This window comes from Physeter macrocephalus, chromosome 11 (genome assembly GCF_002837175.3).
Source record: "Physeter macrocephalus isolate SW-GA chromosome 11, ASM283717v5, whole genome shotgun sequence".
Taxonomy (NCBI): domain Eukaryota; kingdom Metazoa; phylum Chordata; class Mammalia; order Artiodactyla; family Physeteridae; genus Physeter; species Physeter macrocephalus.
The window spans coordinates 60,645,012-60,667,968 of NC_041224.1; the positions used below are offsets into that span (position 1 = coordinate 60,645,012).

A 22,957-nucleotide genomic window follows, 5' to 3' on the forward strand; every position below is an offset into this window, starting at 1 on the left:
AGTTTTTATTCTCATAAATCTTACAAGTCTGAGGGCCACTGTTAACTCCTCACTGCTCAGATTGCTGCATTCCCCTGGTCTTGTTATATGTGTTTTCTTTGCAAGGATTTACCTAAACTTTTTACTAGCCAGCACTCTAGTGCTTATTTTTTAAAGGTTTCAGAATTTTGTCTGCTGTAGATACTTTTCACTCATATTCCATTGAAGTGGCTCAGCCATGCCTTCCCCCTGCATTCTGAAAGTGTAGATGACGTTGTTCCAAGGACATGTGATTTATGAATGTTGGATACCATTGCGTCCATCTCTTTTTCCCTATAGCCTCTGAAAGATGCTATTAAGTATACAAATTATTTCCTAATAATTATGGTAGTCTAAATTATATATTGCTTTACTTGTCTTTTGTTTTTATTTCCAGCACAAAAACTAGGACTCATTGTGAGATGCAACCCTTTTTAAAAGTTCAACTGACTCATGAAAATTTTGCAAACCTTTTCTTCTTCTAGCATATTAAGTCTTCCACATCAAGCATCTCCAGTGTCCCGCACCCCAAGCCTCCCTGCTGTAGACACAAGCTATATTAACACATCCCTCATCCAAGACTACAGACATCCTTTCCACATGACACCCATGCCTTATGACTTGCAAGGTGAGTCACCGGTTCTTCTGTGTCGTCACATAGCATTGTGAATGCCTTTGATCTATATAGTCTTCTTCTGGGCAAGTCTAAGAAAGGTCGAAAGATTAGGAAAAGAGGGGGTTGGATCTAGGAAACTGGGAGAAATATACACTGTGGTCATAAATAAATACAGACTCAGTTCATTGTTAGTACCTTCATCAGTAGCCAGTGTTTTACTCCCAGTGGTAAAAACAGTGCAATGATCTTCAGGTTTTGTGCGCTTCAAAGTAGTCTGCAGGTTGTTTTTTAATGACTTCCGATATGTTGCTTTAAATTTTGATATTTATGACAATTATTTTTTGTTCCCTGAATACAGTTATAATGCAGCAGGCATTGTGGGTAGCTATGTCATATTGTATTTTAGATAATGCAGAATTGAAACATTGGAAAGCTTTAATTTTTATTAAAATTTATTAATTTTTATTCCGGTGAACCTGACTTTTCTTTTTGAAAGTAATTTGAAATGTCAGTATACTCATTTCTACGATGTATTTTGAGTTCATAATAATCATTTACATTATCAAAAAGAATTACTAGTTCTCATTATCTTTGTAATTTAATAATTTGTATATTAGCCATATAGTCTGAGAACATTTTTTAAATTACAAAAAGCCATATATGCTCATTGTAGAAAATATAATACAAAAGCACAAAGTGCCTTCCACCCATTTCCTACAGTAAAATTCAGGGTCACTGGCAAGGATCTTGGGAGCTGAGATAGTTGAGTGGATTCTTAGTGATTGTTATGAAAACCCTATTTCAGCTCTGTCCAATAGAACTTCCTGCAATTAGGGAAATGTAATCTGACCAGTACAGTAGCCACTAGCCACATGTGGTTATGGAGCATTTAAAATTTGGCTAGTATGACTAAAGAACTGAATTTTTCATTTTATTTAATCTTAGTAAATTTAAATAGCCACATCAGGTGGTTAGCAGCTACTCTGTTAGACAGTGTAGCCCCGTTTCTCACTGCCTGTTAGCCCACTGCCAAACTCACTATCAAGAACCGCAGTACTGGGACTTCCCTGGCGGTCTAGTGGTTAAGACTCCACGCTTCCAGTGCAGGGGATGCAGGTTCGATCCCCAGTTGGGGACCTAAGATCCCACATGCCTTGCGGAATGGCCAAAACAAACAAACAAACAAAAAACACAGTACTATACATTTTGCAGGATCCTTATGTTATAATCTGTTCTAGTGTAGACAGTGGGTGGATCCCCAAAGTGTTCGTGTTGTTGTCATATTTTTATCTACACCTGCTTGTTGTACTTTTCTCCAAGTTTAGATATCATAATGAGGCATTTTATTCATGTTGGTTTACTTGCTCTTCGTCGCATTACACATTGGGCAATATGGACAAGAATGTGACTTGGAAGGGGCCAGATTACAATGACTTCCTGGCAGCCAGGGATGAGAGCTGATCCTTCTGTAATAGCCTCCACACCAGCAGTCAGACACCCCCTCAGATCTCTTCCCCTCTCATGTCACTCAGGAGTCTCTGAGTTAGAATCTGGAACAGATAGTGGGAAATGAAGGAATTTGAGAAAGAAAATCTGTCTTACAACTTGCTTAATGTAAAAACGTTCTTATCCACAAAATGAGACCAAAGTAATTACATACCTCATGAGGTGCTTGTGAGGAGTAAATTCGAGTAGATTGAAAGGTGACTTTAGGGGAGTCGATGACAGCATCTGGTGAAAAGTGCTCTGTCAATTTAAGGGATCAGTGTTGGACTTAACAGGGCAGCAGTGGCCCAAGTCCCACAAATGGAGTCACCGGGAGTGCAAATCATTGCTAAAGCTTGAACTCTAGGCTTTGTAATCTAGAGATGGGAGAGATGTAAAACATTCAGCCCAACTCTTCATGTTTAAATAAAACTCTGAATGAATTTAGAATTAGCTTTTTAAGATATTGTATTTGTTTTTGTAGTATTGGGGCATTTGGAAGGCTTTTTCTTTCTTTTCTTTCTTTTTTTTAAACTAAAATAATTTTTTCTCCCACAGGATTAGATTTCTTTCCTTTCTTATCAGGAGACAATCAGGTATGTTATATGAAAAAAATACTGTTATTTTAATTCTAAGTTAAAATACTTTAAAAGTATAATATGTAGCCAAGAAAAAGAAAATAAATTTCCTTAGGAAATTCAGAGTAGTTATACCGATTATTGTTAAGGTTTTAAACATTTAAATAAAAGTCCCTTTGTTTCAGCTGTGCCTGAATATATAGTAACTACAGTGTCTATTTGTTGGTTCCCAGTACTGTTTTATAAAAAACAGGGCAGTGAGTCATATTGACTGATAAATTTCTTGGCCATATATCTCCAGAAGAGAAAGAAAGTGGACTCTCCTGTTTCCTGCTGCTTCTGAGTATGACTCTTTGGAAATAGCATTATGAAAATTGCTTGCAATACAAATTAAAACAAAAAAATAATATTTTTATTCCCTCCCACAACCCCCCCCCAGTTTCAGCTACAAAAATGTCTCAATATCAGTGATGTGCCAGTAAAAATTTAAAAAGTCAATGATGTGATCATTACATAAGACCATTTGATTTTGCAAAATGTTTTACTAAATATTTCAGAAACACCAGGTACTCAGAATATACTAAATTTAGGACTTAGTTCTGCTAAGAAGAAAGTTTATTAATTTATAAGTATAATTAACTTTATTTTCTGTCTTTTGTTTCCCCTCCCTAGCATTATAACACCTCCCTGCTTGCCGCCGCAGCAGCAGCGGTTTCAGATGATCAAGACCTCTTACACTCGTCTCGGTTTTTCCCATATACCTCCTCACAGATGTTTCTCGATCAGTTAAGTGCAGGAGGCAGTACTTCTCTGCCAACCACCAATGGAAGCAGCAGTGGCAGTAACAGCAGCCTCGTATCCTCCAACAGCCTAAGGGAGAGCCATAGCCACACCGTCGCAAATAGGAGCAGCACGGACACAGCATCCATCTTCGGCATCATACCAGACATTATTTCATTGGACTGATTCCCTTGCCCCTGCTGCTCCCATCCCTACCCCAGATTAAATGAACTTGGTAGAAAGAAGAGAACTTTGTGCTATGTTTTACCTTATTCTGTTTAGAAAAGTACACAAGCGTGTTTTTTTTCCTTTTTTTTAGGGAAAAAATTAAAAGAAATGTACAGAGAACAAAACTATATTTTCAGTTTTACTTTTGTATATAAATCTAAGACTGCCTGTCTGAAAAAACACTTGTAAAAAACAAAAAAAAGGAAAGAAAAGAAAAAAAAAAGAAAAAAAACAAGTACCCACAAACCACCTTCAGTTCATTCTTTCTGGATTCTGAAGATTTTTTTTTCATCATTTGTCCTATTTGGTTTTATTTTACTTCAATGGCATTATTTTATTTGCAATAACAGAAAAGGAATTGCATGTATGAAGTTTTAAATTGTGGGCTTTTCTTTGTTGTGGGGAGGGGCTGGGGGGGGATAGTTTTAATTTCCATTTTCTAAAAATGACAGACTTGGATTCTGTTTGTGTGTGTGCATATTTTATCCAGCCTTAAGTTATAAATCTCATCTGTCCCTCTGCATTCCCTATGTATTTTCAGGACATAGCTTGTGGGTGTGTGTGTGTCTGTGTGTATTTTTGTGTCGTTACTGTTCCTTCTCCCGAGTTTGCATTCAGTTGATAAATCAGTTGCCTGCTTCTTTCAAAGTGCTTTGAAGGTCTTGAACTCTCATATGAGCATCTTTATCGACTGTCCCAATTGCATGTTCTCCATCACATATTGTCTCTTATTTGCTAGATACCCCCTGAGAATATGTTTCAGAGATTGGAGTAGGGCTATCTGGGTAAGGAGTAGGCTTAGCCGACCTGTGAATAATACACTTTAGTCTAGTTCTTTATTTTAAATTTGGATTGCCAGTATTATGTATTTAAACCAAGTCTGTGAACACCTGCTTTTTTGGCCACAGGGTAACAAGTTTTCATGTAAGATCTTCATACCAAAGTAGGAAGTAAAAATACCTTAGAAAGCCCTGTTGGATGTCTTGTGCAGCTGACAGAGGTAAGGCTACATCACCTCAAAAAAGAAAGACAGTCAATTATCCTTAAAAGTAAATTCTCTTTGGAAAATACAGTGCACCACACATGTCAGTCTGTAGAAATCTATCATCTGATAAACAGTTGAAATTCAAAATGGGCTTGATCCTTAGTCATTTTCACTCTCTGGTTCTGAGTGTACTTATTTTTTTAGCCTAGTTATCTTGTTTGTTTTATATTTTTCTTCACCTTTTAAAGACAAGCATGACATAGGAAAGTCAAATCTTTTTAAGAATTCATGGATCAGTCTGATCTACTCTTATTAATAATGGAAATGTAAATATATTGAAAACTGTTTTTCAGGAAATGAGTGAGGGTTGGAGGGAAGGAAAAAGTGGTTCTACTTGTGTTCCAAAATCCTCGTCAGAGAAGGTCCGTTTTTCAGGTAATATCTGAAGATGTTGAAAATATTGTTTATCTAATTGAAAGGTTTAGCAGGTTTAACAGAAAAGATAAAGAAGGGGCATAACGATTACCAATTTTCCAGACTGGATTTTTATATCACAACTGTTAATGTTCTCAGAGTTGTTCTCAGAGTTGATGAAGGACCACCTTTGTGTATAAAATTGTCATTTTAAACCTTGCAGTGGTAACAAATTGACCTACTTTAATCCAGTTAGAGTGCAAGATGGCTGTATCTTCAGTTGTCTGATGAAATTAATGGTTCACATGACTGTGTGGCATCTAAACATACCTGTTTTTACAGTATCTCTCTGCCACCAAATTGTTGACTTGAATTTTGAAAAACAAGTTGGTATTGATATGTATATGTGTGTGTGTATATATGTATTTATAGACAAGTGTGTGTGAGTGACAACTGAGTTATATAGTTTTCCCTACGCATGTGTATTCCACACATACATGGCTGAGTTATAGTCACTAAACAATTTGCAATAAAAAAAATTCATTGTCAGTTAAAACAGGAAATAGTTAAGTTTTTAAATGAATCTGGTGTTATGTGAGTACACACTTTAGAACTCTCATTGCCATGTTAACTTAGGCTAATATCTAATAGTATTATAATTTGTGTCTAAATTCAGATTGGGATAGAAATTACTTAAATTGTAGGGAGTTGCTTCTTATTTCACATTGTAATAGGAAACGTTTTTGTTAATTCAGCTACCTAAGATAAAATTAATAGTTTTGTTTTTCTTTATTTGTTGTCGTTAGTGGTCTCAGAATTCTGATCAATAACTTTGTGTATGATGCTGAATAACAAACTCTTTGAATGATCCAGTTGAAAAACCGTCCCTCTACTTTCTTCAGCCCAGTTTTGGAGAGGGTAATTTTCCCTCAGGGTCTTGCGTTATACCAACCGAAGGGAAGAACAGGTAACAGGGAGAAATAAATGTCTGTCTAGTAGCTTTGGTCGTGTCTCCACGGGAGAAACTAACCATTCAGTTTGTCTTTTTATTTTAGTTCATTCCACTCTTAAGGAGTTTGTTCCCTTCAGCTGTTAACTTTCTAAAATGTTGCAGTAGTAGTAGCTATTACTCTGTTGGTCTCATGGCCGCTATTAGTCAGTCAGGCTTTTCATGGTCCATAGTAATTATTAGTGGAGTCATGCACTGCATCTTTATCTTCTAAGTTTTTGTTTGTATGTTTTTAAAGCACAGTTATTTCTTTTTTCCCTAGCCCACCATCACTCCCCCACCCATGCTAATATTGACATGCTGTCTGTGGACAAATAATGACTCTCAGAATCTTTAGTCAAGTTACCACCATCCCCTTGCCTTGGTCACTCATAATAGGTGCGCATATGTTTGTGTGTCTGTACAGTACTGTGGGTGGGGGTGTGTGTGTATGTGCACACACACACACATCTTTAGTATAATAGCTGTTTGATTAGCAGGGTTGAAGTGGCTTTTAATTATTTTGTGGGCATTATTGAACACATGTTTTTAAAAGTATCTGGACCTTAACCATGCCACGCTTGGTTGACTAATTTATTTTGAGCATTAAAAATTTTCTACTATTAATGTAGACATTATCACAATTCTCTATTATTACTGACTTAGAAAAGATACACTTAAGCTTCTGAGAAATGTGATTTCTTGGCAGATTTTCCTTTGAGTCAAATGTCTGAAACTGAATGAAAATACATCCCAATTTTAAATTACTAATTGTGGAAAGAACATTGTTTTTAAACAGCTCCATTTTTAAACACATAAAACACTTAAGATCTTTAGGATTTTAAAGCACATTTGAAATTATTTTAGTAAGAGTTTTGTTTTATCAATACATGTTGAATTCTGTTTTTTAATTAAAAGAAAACACAAAGCTTAGATTTCAGAAAGAGAGAGGGAGAATAGCTGGTGGTCCCAGAGTGTGCTGCTGTTAATTGTTTAATTAACAAAGGGGAAAAATGTATATAAACAGATATAAAAGTTACCATAAATTCCATGAACTTAAATCTGTGATTCATTGCCTTAAAACTTTCTCTCTTAGAATTTCCATACCGCATGCCAAACCAGTAAAATGGCTTTTAAAAATGTATAGTAGACCAATGTCAGTTTGTATAAAAGTACCAAGTGAAAATATTTATTACATGCATTGGAAAAAAAAATTGTTTACCTATTGAATGTTACCTGTTTATGTAGAGCTCTTTAGATGTAATAAAAGAAAAGCCTTCAGTTAATTTGTCTTCTGTAAAATACACTGCTGCGTATACAAGGGGACAATCCCTATGAGAAAAAGTGACAATACTTTGTGCTTCCAGAGCCCCTTTGATCCAGAGATTTCAAAGCATGACAAGTAACTCATTCTCTTGCAACATGCTTTGAGGTAAGTAATGAATATACAGCTATCATTCCCCTTTCTTACTGAAATATGGCTAGCTTTGTAATGAACCACAGCATCCGTTTAGTCTTAAATCTGTTTAATCTGCAATTTGATTGTTAAGAGCACTGTGGCCTTTTTTTGCAAACAATACTTGGTGCTAGGTAAACCAACAGGAATTTCAGGAATGAGCATGAAACCCAGACATGGGGTAGTGTCAGAGTCTTTCCTGGGGCAGAGGTTTAAATCAGAGCACATCCCAGGATCTTGGAATCCTACCCACTGAACACCCTTAATGAGGAACACTGAGTCAGTGGACATGAGCCCCAGGTTCTCAAAGCCGTTACGCACCACTTATGTTTTTTTGGCAAGGTCTACTTCAGATTCCTGTTAGGCAAATGAGATTCATAAAACTTGCTTTGAAACCATATGGGTACCATTCAGTGGCATATAAAGACAAAGCTTTGAGGGAACGTACCCTCGTTTATGGTTATAGCCCAGAACTTCCTTTTCCTGTCCCATCTAAATCACAGGTATCTACTGTCTAATCCTTGGTATTCCAGAGTGGCTGTGCAGGACTAACTTCCTCAAGTCCATGATGAGTTAAAAAGAAATGTGGCGCACTAGGACCCTTGAGCCTTGCCTGAAAGTGAAATGTAGCAGTTCAACATGCGGTGCCAACATCTGACCAGCCCTCAGATGGATTTACCATGAAGGTAATGAAGTTTAAGCACCAGGGCCCCTCACTTGCTCTGGTCTCTTCCAGGGTCCCAGGAGCAGCCCTAGTAATTCTATATTTCTACTGTAATATTCTTAAAGAAGGCTGCCGAATTGTATAACCCTCAGACCCCCACAAAACCTGGATCTGCCCATGTACCGTGTGAGCCTAAGATCCTCAGCCCGACGATCACAAGGTCACCTCCTTGGTGTTTTGGGGCCCATATACTGCCTGCCCCCACAGAAGCCTCCTCTACAGCTCCTAGGAATTCCTACTCACTTCATTGGCAGTTACACTGTTGGGGAAATGAAAGCGGCACTCCTTTCTCAGGACCTCCATTTGGTCTGAGGCCGTGCAGCATCGTGAGATAGCTGCACTAAGACTGTGACTGTTTTGTCCCCTGAAGTTTCCCTTGTTCCTGGCCCTTAGATTTGTGTTCTGTGTAAACCTCCCCAGAGACACACCTCCCTCTTAATTTGGTTTTCTTTTGCTTTAGCCACTAAGGCACAATTAGAAAAAGCCACAGCCCAGAGAGCCCAGTTTGATACATATAAGGATGAAAATCTCTGTACTTAGAGTTCTGCCCTGCTCCCCCCTCAGCATGCTTGCTGGTGTGTGACTCCAGCCCGTTTTAGGGCTGTGCTGGCGCTAGCAATGGATCCACAGCTTTGATGAGTGCACAGGCAGCACCAGCCTGGCACCTCCTGGCTACATAACTAACTAACTAACTTAAAAAGCCACTTGAGCTGGAAAAGCTCCCGGCAGGACCAGTACCCCTACTATTGTTTTCCAGGGCTCTCGCTGGGTCATGGCTGTGGCCTGTTCCATCCCCTTACTTTCCATTAGTCCTGAGGAAATGGCTTGAAGCCATTATCAGTTTGGCCCACTTGAGCAGACCATCCTAGTCCCATGAACCTCTCTGATAATGGGTCAGGGAGGAGCTCAAAATTCTGACAGAAGCATCATAACAGGTTTTCTCAAGCTCTGCAAGGCCTCAGTGAATGCAACTCGTCACATCTGGTTTCCTTTGGCTTGGGGTGTAATCATATCACTCTTCCCAGGGTTTAGCTGATGCTGCCTTGTTTTAAACCTGTTTTTTTATCCTGTTTATGAATGAATATCCTGAACTACATTAGTATGCACTGGGAATGAGAATTGGTATGTGACCCTGTGGTGCTGCAAGAACTGTTGCCATAGTTTGAGCTCTCTGCTTGTTGCTGTTTCTCAGCTAGCTTTATCTTGGAAATGCGGAAGATGATTCTAGCACCCAAATACAGAATATTAGTCTTTCGGTAAATTGCCCTTTTTAGGAGAAGCACGACCATGGCAACCCAGGATTACACAGTGCTCTACAATTTGCAAAGGCCTTTTGAAGCCCATTCTCAACAGGCTCCATGAGGTAAGAAGTAGGAATCCAACCTCATTGAGGATCCTAAGCCTTTGAGGGGTGAAATGATTTGCCCAAAATCACCCGACTCGGAAGTGGCAGAGTCAGGACTGGAACCCTGGCCCAACTCTAAACCACAGGCTCTTTCCATGATATAAAGGGCTAGACTGATGGTAGTTAGTTATTAAAACAGTAAAAATCTTTTATTAAAGACATGCTAAAACTGTAGCTGAAATCGTTTCATTTCCTTGCTAAGTTAGTTACCCTCTGCTGTGGTCAGGTATGTCATCTTGCTGTGTTTGCCATCTCCCGCAAGTGAAAGGAATGCTTTTCTTTTTAAAGATTCATCAGTCTGAGTTTTCCGGCCCAGGGGAGGCTCTCTTGCTTTCTCCTCATTCAGTAGTCCTGCACAGGACTGGTGATCTTGTGGATAAATTCGTCATACTTCACTTTGCCATTAGGTTCAATATCTGCTTCCCTGAAAAGATCATCCACTGCAATAAATCACATTAATTTTTCAGTTTGGCTATAGCGTTACGTTATAGGACATCCAGTTGGGGGTTGGGACTCCCTGGACGTCTTCCCTGAGCATCTAATTGACTGTTCCCGTAGATGAGGAAATAAACCAGTGGAGGGAACAGGACAACCCACCCCCTACCCCTTGGAGACCATGTATCCAATTTTGAGTTCATCAGGCTTTCTGCAGGGGCCAGGGTAGGGGTGTAGTGGTAAGGATTCAGTCACTGAAACCACCCTGTGCTTTTTTTTTTCCCCTTCAGAAACTGTCTGGCCCCTGTGCCAGTATTTCCAGAAAGCTTTGGCATGAATTTTACCTTCTACAGCCCACCCTCTCAGCCCCCTGCAGAACAGACAGACACCCTCTGCAGCTCCATCCCGGGCCCCCCAGCCCAGTCTTTGGCCTGCCCCTGATCTGCCAGTCTGCCTTCCAACTTGACACCACCCCCCCCCACACACACACACACACACCCCGAGGGGGCTTGGTGACAAGTGGTACCTGCCACCATCACCTCTTTTAAAAAGTGTGCGTTTCGGGGCTGGGGTAGTGTAAGAGAAAATATATTCAACTGTGTCTAAGTTCAAAGCCTACAAAAAACTGCCATTGTTCTCTAATGTTGCTCAAAAAAAGAAAAACAAAAACAAAAACCCTACATTTACTTGTTCTGGATCCCTGGGACAAAATACTTGCTTGTCCCGGGAGTTATCGAGAAGAGCCATTTCAGCTTACACTTTTCCACGGTGGCTTCTCAGGACCATCCTCACCCTCTTACAAAACTATCTCACTGCTCTGTGTTAACTTCCCTGGCCCCGGGCATCCCCAACATAATCCTGGGTAGTTGTTAGAAAATATCCTGTGACTTCCTGCTTAACCATCCTCTTCCAAAAATGTAATTACTGTGCTCTGTGCTTAAGCTGATAGTACTTCTGAGTATTTTCAGAATGTTGAGACTGTAATTTATCTTATTTCATAGAGATGCTTCTACCCCTCAACCACTTGGTTAAAACCGTCCCAATGGACAGGTCTAACACCAACCACTGCAGCCTCCAACTGTCCAGAAGAGGGGCAGCTGGAGTCTGATGATGCCTTCTGGGTAGAACGGCGGTTCCCTGTGAAGCCACAAAGAACCAGGTAGCAAAGGAGGCCTCCCTCCCAGCCATCTCAGCAGCTCCAAGGATGCTTCTGTAGTAAAACTGAAGCTTTTCTTTCAATCACTGAGGGTAAAGGAGTCTGTCTTCTAGTATCATCTTTCCTTCTCCCACAGCCAGAGGAAGGGACATCAGTCTCTGTCTGGAAGACATTGTCAGTTTCTTTGTAATGTTTCTTTACTGGTTAAACAAATGAGAGAGATGTTTGAGTTGGGGGCCATGGTATTGCTTTAGACAGAGATCATTAACTGTAAGAATTAAGGCCCCTGCTGGCCCTCTGCTAACAAACACTCCACTTGGTATATACATAAAAGGCCAAGCAGTGTCCTCAGAGCCGGGGAGGGAAGGAGAGCCCGTGTTTCCCTGTTCACATTAAAACAGCCACAATGAAAGACGAGATCGTGATAGCTGCCGGCCTGAAAAAGCGGGGGAAGCTCCATCTGCCTTCTGTAGAGCTATTTTTACATGCTTTGCGCTGTGCCTTTGTGCCTGCAGATAAAATCTCAGCAGACTGCTTTATAGAATGTTGGCTCTTGGAGGGACCTGAGGGATTGTCTATTGTAACCTCATTTCCCAATGAGGAAACTGAGGAGGGTGAGAGAGGTTAAGAAACTCACCTGAGGTCCCCCAGAATGAGGGGGAGCCAGGATTCAAGTCTGTTTGTTGTGATTTAACCAAAGGCTAAAGGCCCATCACTATTGAAGGCTTTTTCCTCCTGCCTCAATCATAGGCAGTGGGCCAGCGGCCTAACTAGAAATCGCAGCCTCTGGGGTTGGTGGGTGTGGACTCTGGCGGCGACCTGGCATGGCTGCCGTGGCTGGACCGAGGGGCCCACGAGGCAGGCTGGGAGAACACCTGCAAAGGGCCCAACATTGGGGTCGCCCTTACCATGGACATTGGGCTTTCCTAGAAGACCCAAGCCTCTCATCCTCTCTGAGGTAGGAAGGCAGGGAAGGTAGGAAGGCAGGGAAGGTAGGAAGGCAGGGAAGGTAGGAAGGCAGGGAAGGTAGGAGTCAAAGACCACCACGGACACCCTTTCTGGAAAAGCTCTTAGAGCTGGCTGAGTCGTGAGGAAAGGGAGCAAAGTAACATCTCAATTTAGAAACTTGGCAGCAGTAGCAGCTTCAGGAGACAGCTGTGGTGAGAGGAAAGAGCCTGAGAGGGGCTGGGGGGCCGGGGTCCGAGTGTCTAATAGATCTGCATGTAGCTCCCAGCTCTGTTACTAACAAGCCACTCACTGCACCTGTTTAATCAGTATGAGGGGGACACTAGTGCTCCCAGAGATGTCATAATCCCTAAATGAAGGCCCCCAGTGAAAGTTTAGAACACAGTGTGATGCCCAAGTAGATCATAACTGGGTTTCCCCAAGCCGTCCCTTCGCCCTGGCTAATTTCTCCTGCCACCCACAGGGTCCCTAGTTCTTTTCTGGGATCCAATCCAGAGCTCACCAAGCCCAACATCTAGTCAACAACCTTCTGGGGCATCCATCAAATGCAGTGCCTACATAACCCAGGTGGCATGGATTGGGCTTCGGTGTCCTTTCCCCAACCCCTTAATCACCTCCTGCTGTTGGGAAAGAGGGACCCAGGCCATTACCTTCTTTGTGGGTGAGCTTCTCTCCCAGTTTCATGAGTTTTGACCGCAGTTCAGACGCCATGATGTAGCCTTTCTTCTCCTTGTCCGCCATCAACATGGCCAAAAGAATTTCCTTCTCTGGGTCCTCTTGTTTTATTTGCATGTGCATAATGGTCAGGAAAGTAGAGAAATCCAGCTCTCCATTTCTGTCTAGGAAACCCCCAAACACAGCGGAGTGAGCAGGAAGGAAAAGGCTTCTCTTGAGGAAGGCAGCTGGGTTCCTGCCTGCATGGCCAGCTCAAGGGCCACCTAACTCAGGAAGCACCATGAGGGAGGCAGTGGTCATGGGGAAGAGGACGCAGCCTGTCCTGCTGAGTTCCCACCATGGATACGCCTCAGTTAATCCTCTCAGCAACCCCGTAGTGACTGGTTATCATCGCATTTTGCCCACTAAGGAGACAGAAGTTCAGAGCCTAGAGTCACCTCAGAGCAGTGGCAGGACCAGGATGAAGCACCGCCTCCTCTACCCCCTTCTGGATGCTTCTCTCCTGCCCTGAACTGGAGGGAAGTACACCAACATGTCTATCCCCCTTTTTGGCAGCCACTGTAACACATCTACAAAGATGGACAGATGACCCCCACCTGGGTCCTCAAGCCTCTGTCCCACCCAGGCTGTTCACCTCACTGCAGCCTCACTACTTCCCTCACTGCGGCCTCCACCCCAGTCCCCCCAGCCCACACCCCTCCTCCAGGCATGCCTGGGGACCTCAGCCCAGGCCTCGGCTGGGCTACAACTGCAGGAAGTCAGAACTGCCCCTGACCACAGCTTCCTATTTGCAGGAGACAGAAACCAGAGGAAACCACCACCCCTTCGGAGATGGAAGCAGCGGATCTCAGTTGCTGAGCGCCCCGTCACCGGGCTTGAGGCCTTCAGAGGCCCCCCAGGCCCAGGCTGGCCTCAGGACAGGCTCCCAGTGCTACTTCAGGCACCCTTGGATGGGACCTCAGGATAATACTAGCAGATGGTGGGAACCCATCTGAGAGATGAGAAAACTGAGGTCCCGACGGGCTCTTGATCAGGTGTTCTTTCCAAGCCACCCTTCTTTCCTTCCTGAGTGTCCAGCCACCAATGCAAACAGCCATCCTGGCTTCTGACATCCCTCCCTCTTTTTCTTTAAAAAATAAAAACCCACCACCAGCAACAACAAAACTTGTTTTTGGTTATGAAAAGTCCTGTATATTTCTATTGTCAAAAACAGAGGAAACAAGGGGAATGAAAACCCCATAATCGCATCACCAGAGAACCACTTGGAGATCAGAATTGGGTTCCAAGCCTGATTCCACCATTGGCCTAAGCACTTGGGGAAGTTACCTAATGGGCTCTGAATCTTGATCTTTGTCTGTAAAACCCGGATTAGGATAGTGCCTCCTTCATTGGGTGGTTGAGCTAAGCACATGACAAATAGTAAAGGGACGTTGTTCTATCAAAACAACTTTGGGATCACTTAGCACTATCTGGACTTCAGGTGTGTGATAACCTTGTTGGAATGCCTAGATCCCTTGGTCCTCTGGGATTGGGGGTGTCACCGGTTGCTGTGAGGATTCAAGGAAGCCCGAGTGATACACAGCACACCTGGCCAGGTGCCTCCACAGCACCCAGCCGGTGAGCTCCAGCTACAACCTACCCCTCCAACTTCTGAGCTGTTTACACCCCGATCATCTGCACCTGCCTGCCGGGCCCTCCCCAGGACCACAGCTGTGGGGCTCAGAGCCCACCCTCAGCCCAGACTCCTTCCCTAGCAACTGACCCGGCCCGGCCCACTCACCTATCCCGTGAGTCTGCAGGTGCCGCTGCACCTCCCCCGGCGTCGGGCTGGCCCCCAGGCACCTCATCACCATCAGGAGGTCAGTGGCTTTCATCTTCCCCCGCTGCTGCTTGTCGTACAGGGAGAAGCATTCCTTGTACTCTGCCAAAGCCCAGAAGGGAGAATCAGGAGCCCTCTTTCACCCTCCACCCCGCTTCTCCGTCCTCTCCCCTTCTTTCTGCCCCTCCCCTTCCTTTTGCCTGCTCCCCTCTCCTCTTCCCCTCCTAGAGTGGCCAGACAGCAAAGAAAAATCCAGGGCTGCCAGGGAAAACCGAATTTCAGATATTCTAAAAAATGTATTCATTGTTTAAGTCGATCCCAAGTTTTGCATGGGATATACTTATAAAGGTATGTGTTGTTTATCTGAAATTTACATTTAACTAGGTGTCCTGTTTCATCTGCCAGCCCTCTCCCCTCCCTCTCCTGACTTCCCTTCTGCCTCCTCCCTCTCGCCCTCCCTGCTCCCTTCCTCAGTCGACTACAACCAGAGGAAAGCTCTCTCTCACCCTCCAGGGCCAGCCCAGGGAGACAGGAGCCTACAGCAGGGCACCAGACTCCCAGGGGACCTTGGCAAAGACAGCTTATGTGGGAAACAGGGACAATAATGCTTCAGGGCTACTGGTCCTCCTTTCTGGGAAGGACCAGAAATCCCCTCTGGGCAGGCCTGGCAGAGAGGCTCTCATATGTGATGACAATAATCACAGCTGTGGGCACTTCTGAGTCTACTGCTCCAGCCGCCGGCCTCCAGGCTGCTGAACTCTAAAGCTGCTCTGACACAGGCCCTGGCCCCCTTCAAGACTTCAAGAGGTGCTGCCAGGAAGTCGTCCCAGGCTCTGCTGAGATCCTGCTTGCTGCTCTCCCCAAACCCTCTCTTCGCTGCTCAGGGCGAAGTAGCCTCCAGATCCACAGCCCCCCAGGCCCAGCAGAACCGACCCCCACCTGCATCTCCCCCGACCCCCAGCCCTGGAGGCACAGTGAGGCCAGCTGTGAGCTTGGGAAGATCAGGGGCCCCTCACAGAGGTTCTGACCACGGGCTGTGGGTAAGGCTCTCATCAGAATTGGTCAAGACTCCCCTCTCGTCCAGTCCCTGGGGCCCACGGGATAGAGCTCCTGCTTGAGCCCCGCTTGGGAATGTGCAGGGCCCTGTGCTGTACTCAGCACCCTGCTCTCTCCCGCTTCCCACACCCAGCTGGTTCCTCAGAGGCCTAGGCCAGTGGCTCCTGAGCTGATAATAACAAAACCAGCAACCGCAGCTCCCGCTACTGGCACTTGCCCCCCAGGCCCTTGTGTAATCCTCACTGTGGCCCTGTGGGGGTGGTACCTTCGTTATTCCCATGGCGCAGATGGGGCAAGGAAGGCTGAAGCAGCAGAAGACACGCGTGGGCCGCCTGCTCTGCCCGGAGGCCACACTGGATCGCCACTCCCTGGCAGAAGCCACCAGAGGGCAGCAGAGCAGGAGAGACGTCAAAAGGAAGCCCAGGCCTAGGGCCCTTTCATGGTTCCTCCTTAAGACCTCTCCTGGCAGCGGAGGATTTCAGGGAGGTTGCTAATCAAAGGCAGGCCAGGCAGTGGGGTTTAGAGACAATTAGCTGCTTTTGTGCCTGTGGAGAGGTTGAATGGGAACCTTCCACCCTTTCAGAACTTTCCAGAGCCTGAGCTTCGGAGGGGCAGACCACCAACAGGACCTGGTGGCAGGGGCTGGAGTGGCCCAGGGGAAGAAGGGCCAGAGCCTGGCCTAACCCCCGCTTTGGTTCCTGCAAAACCTAATTCCCTCCAAGGCGGCCCAGTGCCAGAGGGGATGGGGGCAGAGAGAGAGGGCCACCATGTGTGCAGGGCTTAAACTCAGCTCTCCCCCTCCCCCTCCTGGGGACCGCTCTTGGCCACCCCACCTTGTCTTCTGTCTGGTTTGCCTCTGCACGAGGGGTGGGCCCGCTGCCTTCCTGAGACCTCATCCTATGACAGTTGACCATCTTCCGACAGTGGCCAGGTGGGGACATCACATTCTGGGGGCCTGGAATCCACCAGGCTCTACAGGGGGGGCACACTGCCCCCTGCCCCCATGCCCTGCACCACAGGGGCCCGTGGTCCCTGATATCAGCAGGGCTAGGGTCAAATGGGGGCCCATCTCCTCAGTTACATAAAATGTGTTCTGCCTTCCTGCCTTTAGATATCTGGGAGTCTGGCTCTGAACTTGGAGTCCTGTGCTGGAACAACAGGGCTCTTCTCCTTCCACCCCCTGCCCCGCCCCCCGAGACCTCCACACCTCCTTCCTTTCCCTGCCTGGCTCTCCTTCTGATAGGCCAGCCGGCCATCCAACATCCTGTTTATTTTACTACTTTCCTTTGTTGTCCCCCCCCATCCCTACAAGGTGAACCCTGTGAGCACAGGAGTTTGGGGCTGTTATGTGCACTGCTATATTTTTAATGCCTAGAATTGGGCTGGCACAAAGAAAGGACTCATAACTGTTGAATGAAAGAACAAATTGGGTTAAATAAATTGAATTTAAAATCCCCTTTAGGTTTTCCCTTTGAAAATACAAATACCCCAAGGCAAGAAAGAATCCTCCCCAGGGCCTAGGATAACACCAGTTGTAGGCTCGGAATGTAACAACCAGCTCTGATGATATGTACATAGTTTAAGTTTTATAGACTTAAGGATGTGCAGCACAAATTTACAAATCATAAAATATACTCTTGATTATAAATTCCATCTAGCCAATTGATTATCACAGTGAGTTTTGACAGCTCTTGTAGCCATTGCCAACCTACAGTTTTGATTTAACCATAAGTGAGGGAGGCTGCATGCCAATGAATGCCACTCTTTTCCCAATGACTATACTATTATTACATCTGATAAGTGATCTACTATTAAACTACTTCTCGGCCTTTGTGCAAATTATATTCATTAAACTGAAATCTCTTTCAAATCTTCAGCAGTATTGACTGCAAGAGATTTCTTTTATATATATATAAATTTATTTTGGGCTGCATTGGGTCTTTGTTGCTGCACGCAGGCTTTCTCTAGTTGCGGCGAGCGGGGGCTACCGTTTGTTGTGGTGCACAGGCCTCTCATTAAGGTGGCTTCTCTTGTTGTGGAGCATGCGCTCTAGGCGCGCGGGCTTCAGTAGTTGTGGCGCACGGGCTTAGTTGGTCCGCGGCATGTGGGATCTTCCCGGACCAGGGTCCGAGCCCATGTCCCCTGCAATGGCAGGCAGATCCTTAACCACTGCGCCACCAGGGAAGCCCCAAGAGATATCTTTTAAAAATGTTTATACAGATGGAGGGATTGGAGCATTCTTTCATCTTCCATTATTTAATAATGGCTGATTTTAACAACCAGTTCACAAATTTCTTAAAACCATACCATCTGGCTCACGCTAGCAAGAGCAAGCTGGCCCAAGCGTACGTCTGGGTGACACCCAGGCCCAGTGTCAGGCACGTGGCTGACATCTGCTGTCTCTCTCACTCACAGCAGCCTGGTGAGGCAGTGTCATTAGCCCCACTTCACAGATGAGACAACTGAGGCTCAGAGGTGACTGGACCCCAGGTCCACTGCCTCCAAGGTCCCTGGTCTTCCCACTCCAGTCTTTCATTCATTAACGTTTGTGGTCACTTTCTTTGTGTCAGACATTAAGATACAAAGGGGAACTTACCTTTTTCCCTTCTGGGAGGTTCAGAGGCCCCAGAGGGAGGGTCAGTGAGCCTCAGAGCCAGGTGTTGGTGGGGGGAGGCTGAGGCTGACAGCTGGTCTCCAACCCCGAGACACCTCAAGTCTTGCCTCGAGACCTGGGCAAGAGGGGCCCCTGCCCTGGGCCTTGTGTTTTAAGAGCCCCTGCTCTGTTCCCCCTCGTGGGGTAAGGATATCAAGGGGTCTGTGGGGAGGTGCCTACAACCCACCCACCTACTCTCCCTTATAGAGCAAGCTCCTGGTACCCAGAACTCTGGAATCCCTGCCCAGGTAACCCTCAGAGTTCATCTCCCTACTTGAGCTCCGATGGGCCTCCCCAGCCAGGTCTGGGCCCCTGAGTTCTGTGTAACCCAACTCTGTTGGCTTGGCCTTGTGGAAACAGAACCATGCACTGCGGGAAACTGAAGCCTGCTTGGAGACCAGCAGGTCAGGGGACTCCGGGAACAAAATGCTCCAAACACCAAAACTAGGCTTGCTGTCAGGACAGAAGGGACCTCAGAGACCACCTAAGCTGACCTTCCCCCCTTTACAGATGAGGAGACTGAGGCCCAGAGCGTAGAAGCATCCTGCCTGAGAGTACAAACCTGGGCTCCTTTCTCTTTCTCAGCCAGTTACAAAGCCCCCTCCTTTGGTTGGGTCCTCAGCCACAGCCAGTTACCGGTGTCTCTCTGTCCATCCCCTTTCCCTCTCCTTCCCCAAATCCATCAAGTTCTGGAGGAAAACCCAGTGAGCTCCCTCTCCTATCACTCCCTCTTGTAAATCACACTGACAAGTGTAACACCAACATCTCTTACCTCCGAGCTTTGCCCCCTACCTGCACCTCCAGCCCAGCCCTTCCCTGCAGCAGCTGGCCCCTTGCCTGCGGGTGGGCCCAGCTCTCCCACCAACTCCTTCCCTCCCACTAACAAAAAATGAGCAGAGCAAATTGCCTAACGAGACCCATATTTTGCTGTGAGTTGCTAATGAAAGAACAAACCAAACCTACCATTAATTTGGTCCTGGGAAAGAAACTTGGCCTGCAGCAGAGAGAGGAGAACAGTCAGGGAGGGACTCCACAAAAGCCCCCCCCGGCCACCCCAGCCCAGGACAGCCTGACAGGGACACACAGACCCTCACTCACCATCGCGGGGCCTCCGGCTGCCACCCGTGCGCTCGCTGCTCCCAGAACCGCCTTCCTGTTCCCCTTCCTCCCGGCTTCAAGTCTTCAAGTCGAAAGTCCGCCAAGCTGGGTGGAGGCCCCGGTTATAAATCCACGGCTGCCATGGAGACCAGGCCCAACGCCAGGGGTCAGATTCCAGCTTCCCATGCACTGCTGATGCCAGCCTGCCTGGGCTAGTGGCAGGTTGGATTTTGAGAGACTGGGGCTGCACGAGGGCTTCCCCAGCACTCGATCCTGCATCAGGAGGCTGATGCTCTGTAGCCAGAGGACAAACGCTGCTGTTCCTTCCTGGGAGCCCTCTGTGGACACTAAGAAGGAGTCAGTGACACACAGAAAGGGGGTCCCTGGCCCTGCCTCCGAGGGTCTTTCCTCTCTGTCTCCGGGGACTAAGCTGGGGGCTGACAGGCTCCTCCTAGGTGTCCGGCACCTTGCACACCGCCTTACTAAATTAAGGCTCATCACACACCACCTTGTAGGTGGAAGGAAACCCCAGTGAGACGGCACAGCCGCCTCCACTGCCAGAGCCTTGGGATGCCTTATGCAGAAGGGACACAGCCACTGTTGCTCTAAGGCCCGTCTGCTGAGTGACTCTGGCATGTCACTTCACTGCTCTGTGCCTCACTGTCCTGGCTGGGCCTCGTCACAGGGCTGTTGATGGTCAAATGGCCGGTACACCATCAGTTCTCAGCATGTGTGTCAGTTCTCTCCCCTCCTTCTGGTGGGGTGGGGGGGCGGTTTGGAGTGGGGATGCAGTAGATGCCTGTGTTGCGGTCTCCGGCCCCACCACAGGCTGCCCAGGGGGCTCAGAGGGAGGCCTCTTAAGTGACTTTCCCGACCAGGAAGTCTCCCCCCTTTTCTTCCTTTCCCCTCCTCTCCCCACCGCAGCCCCCACCCCTTCCGGCAGAAGCTGCTGACTCCATTTCTCAGTGGTTTGTGCTGCCTCCCACCCCCATCGAGGAAGTGAGGGGGGCGGTTCCCTGGAGCTACAGCGCTGGGCACAGCTGAGTTCTCCCCGTTCTTCTCCCAGACACCTATTATATCCCTTGTCCATGGCTAGTGGCTGTCCTGCCTGTGGGCTCCGACTCCAGGGTCCACCCACTTTGTCAGGACCAGCACGTACGGCTGCACATGTTGTGCACTGTACCAGAGCTCCCGGACCAGGGACAAGTGGGTCCTAGAAAGGGGCTGCACGTGCGCAGAGGGATGCGTTGGTAATTGGCACATGGACAGCTGGGGCCCTCCTCTGTCCCTTGACCACCTCCATGTGGAAGGTTCTCTTTTCCTCCACTTCGTGTCTCCCGAGTCACCTGTTCACACCCGTTTCTAGACCCAGAGAATTTCAGCTGGAGGATTCTCACTCTTCCCGGTTGGGCTGAGTAGAGGAGAGACTGGAGGGAGGCAGGAGAGGAGGGGAACTTCTCACTAACAGCCTTACGGGAGAAGAGGAGACGGGATGTCAGGTGGGGGCTTGGCAGGGTGGGGAGCACAGAGCAGAGGCCTGGGGGGAAGGCCGGCAGGGCTGGGCCAAGTGCTTACTTGGAATCACCCTGTGTTTGGCAAGGGTCTCTTGGAGGACACGTGACTGTTGGGCCTTATAGTAGCCCAGCCTTGAGACCGAAGAGCCCAGAGGCAGCGACAGAGATGACAACAATTTGTTGGATAGGGGATCTTACGTGTCCAAAACAACATCCTGGAGCGACTCCCCACTGTGGATGGAAGACGATAGGCAGGACACGGCAGCAGTTTTCGCTACTCCAGGGGAGGAGGCTACCAGTTACAGGGGGAATTGACTTCAGGTGGGCTCCTCAGTTACCAGGCAAACCAGCAGCTGGGGCAGGGGCAAGCACATAGGTAGTTAGTAGTTACTGATTAAGGCCTATGATTAAGAGGATTAGATGGTTATGTGAGTGAAGCAGGGCCTGGTCGAGCTGGGGATGTACAGAGAGCAAGAGAACACCCATCTTGAGCGGCCTGACCATACACTCCACCCCTACACACCCTATATGACCCTTACAATCTTGGTCTGACCCTCTTCTGCCATATCCCTGGGGTCAGGTATGCAGAGGGCACTGCAACCAAATACCACAAATGCAACAGAGCCAACAGCTGCTAAGGAGTATCAAGAGTCCAAGAGGTGGGCAGACTTTGGAGCCAGGTGCTTATTGGGTCCACTTTTCATGGCAGTCCAGAGGAGGATGACAACAGCATCTCGCTGTAGACCCAGCGGTCAGACTCACCAATGGCAAGGCCACCATTGCTGTCCACTCCACAAACAGATTCCCTCTGCTCAGGCTAGGGACGAAATAGATGTTTTACAGGCACAAGACAGGGGGAAAATCATGACCCTGAAGCCAAATACAAGCAGTAACAGCATTCTGAGATCACACCACCCCTACCTGTGGTCTGCGTCCCAGCCTGCAGTCCCACACCGTCTGTCCACCCTCAGTCCCCACAGCCCGTGCCAAATACTGGAGAGGGCGTATAACAGACCATAGGGTTCATATAATGGTGCTTTCTCCAGTAGGGGCCTGGATTAATTACCTTAGTGGTGTTAGGTAGGGCCAAGTGGAGGACAGGTGAAGCCTGTAAGTCCCTTTCTAATCCTATTCCCCATGAAGCGGCAAACCCAAACCACTGGGGACCTACCTGCCAGTCCCAAGCCATTTTGTACTGTGTTCCCCTAGGAATAGGTCCGGTGGCCAGGGTGAAAACAAGTTATTGTCCTGATCAGTACTGGTCCTTCGGTGGTCAACAGTTGAACTTGGATGGTGTTGACTAGTTGCTTCTGGGTTAACGTGCTGCAGGCACTGGGTCGACTGCTCCTGGTATGTTCAGTTATAGCTCGGAGGGGCTGAGTTAGCGTCCTGGTCCACATGTCAAGAGAGCGGGTTTCCAGTCTCACTAGCTGGTTAAGTGGTCCATTCATCCCTCCGCTTAGCCCGGCAGCCGGGGCATTGTAGCGCAGGTGGCAATGCCACTGTCTGTCATTTTTATCGGCCCATGCCTGAATTTCGTGGCCCATGAAGTGGGTTCCTTGGTCGCTATCGGGGTCCCTTCCCCATAGGGTCGCCCTGCCACCATCCACTCCTGGGCTATCCACTGTATCCATCCAGATGCTGTCCGTTGCAGGCTGGCTGGCCACTGCTGCCCATCTGCACCGATTACCCCAGGCCAACCCATCAGTGTACGAAACCTCCCAAGGGATGGAGCCTGTGCCTTCTTCCACTAAAGGTGGTATCTCAGGAGGATCAGCTGTCTCCGTTAGGCCGGTGGGGTCCTCCATGGTGTAGGTAACCAGGCCTCACCATGTAACTGCACTCAGTGGGCCAGTAGGTCAAGGGCTACGTTGACTTCAACAGACATGCCACTTAGTTATGGTTTGG

General features: G+C 47.1%; 2 protein-coding genes across 12 annotated transcripts in view; one reads left to right on the forward strand and one right to left on the reverse strand.

Annotated features, from left to right (window-relative positions):
• The window catches only part of PIAS1 (protein inhibitor of activated STAT 1), a 120,363-nt gene extending 116,608 nt beyond the window's left edge, over nucleotides 1-3,755 (forward strand). For all 4 annotated transcript variants that reach the window (XM_007102657.3, XM_055088068.1, XM_055088069.1 and 1 more), the window contains 3 exons: nucleotides 504-646; nucleotides 2,678-2,715; nucleotides 3,370-3,755. In XM_007102657.3, the coding sequence (XP_007102719.1) occupies nucleotides 504-646; nucleotides 2,678-2,715; nucleotides 3,370-3,663 (475 nt within the window). In that variant the 3' untranslated portion in view covers nucleotides 3,664-3,755. The remainder of the gene's footprint in view (nucleotides 1-503; nucleotides 647-2,677; nucleotides 2,716-3,369) is intronic.
• On the reverse strand, nucleotides 1,139-22,041 carry CALML4 (calmodulin like 4). 8 transcript variants are annotated; one of them, XR_003681631.2, is made up of 7 exons: nucleotides 20,882-22,037; nucleotides 19,536-19,882; nucleotides 19,401-19,431; nucleotides 14,690-14,830; nucleotides 12,885-13,073; nucleotides 9,888-10,117; nucleotides 1,139-2,380 (listed from the first exon to the last, which is right to left on the reverse strand). XR_003681631.2 is itself a non-coding variant. In XM_028494962.2 (7 exons), exons 3-7 carry the CDS (start codon nucleotides 19,536-19,538, stop codon nucleotides 10,020-10,022), a joined length of 462 nt encoding a protein of 153 aa, XP_028350763.1. In that variant the 5' UTR covers nucleotides 19,539-19,882; nucleotides 20,882-21,402; nucleotides 21,812-22,037; the 3' UTR covers nucleotides 9,804-10,019. The 8 variants fall into 8 exon arrangements, 6 of the variants coding, with proteins under 6 accessions (XP_028350763.1, XP_028350764.1, XP_054944052.1 ...); XR_003681630.2 differs by lacking the exon at nucleotides 1,139-2,380 and adding an exon at nucleotides 4,670-4,720; XM_028494962.2 differs by lacking the exon at nucleotides 1,139-2,380 and having other exon boundaries at nucleotides 9,804-10,117; nucleotides 20,882-21,402; nucleotides 21,812-22,037.
• Between the last annotated feature and the right edge of the window lie 916 nt (nucleotides 22,042-22,957).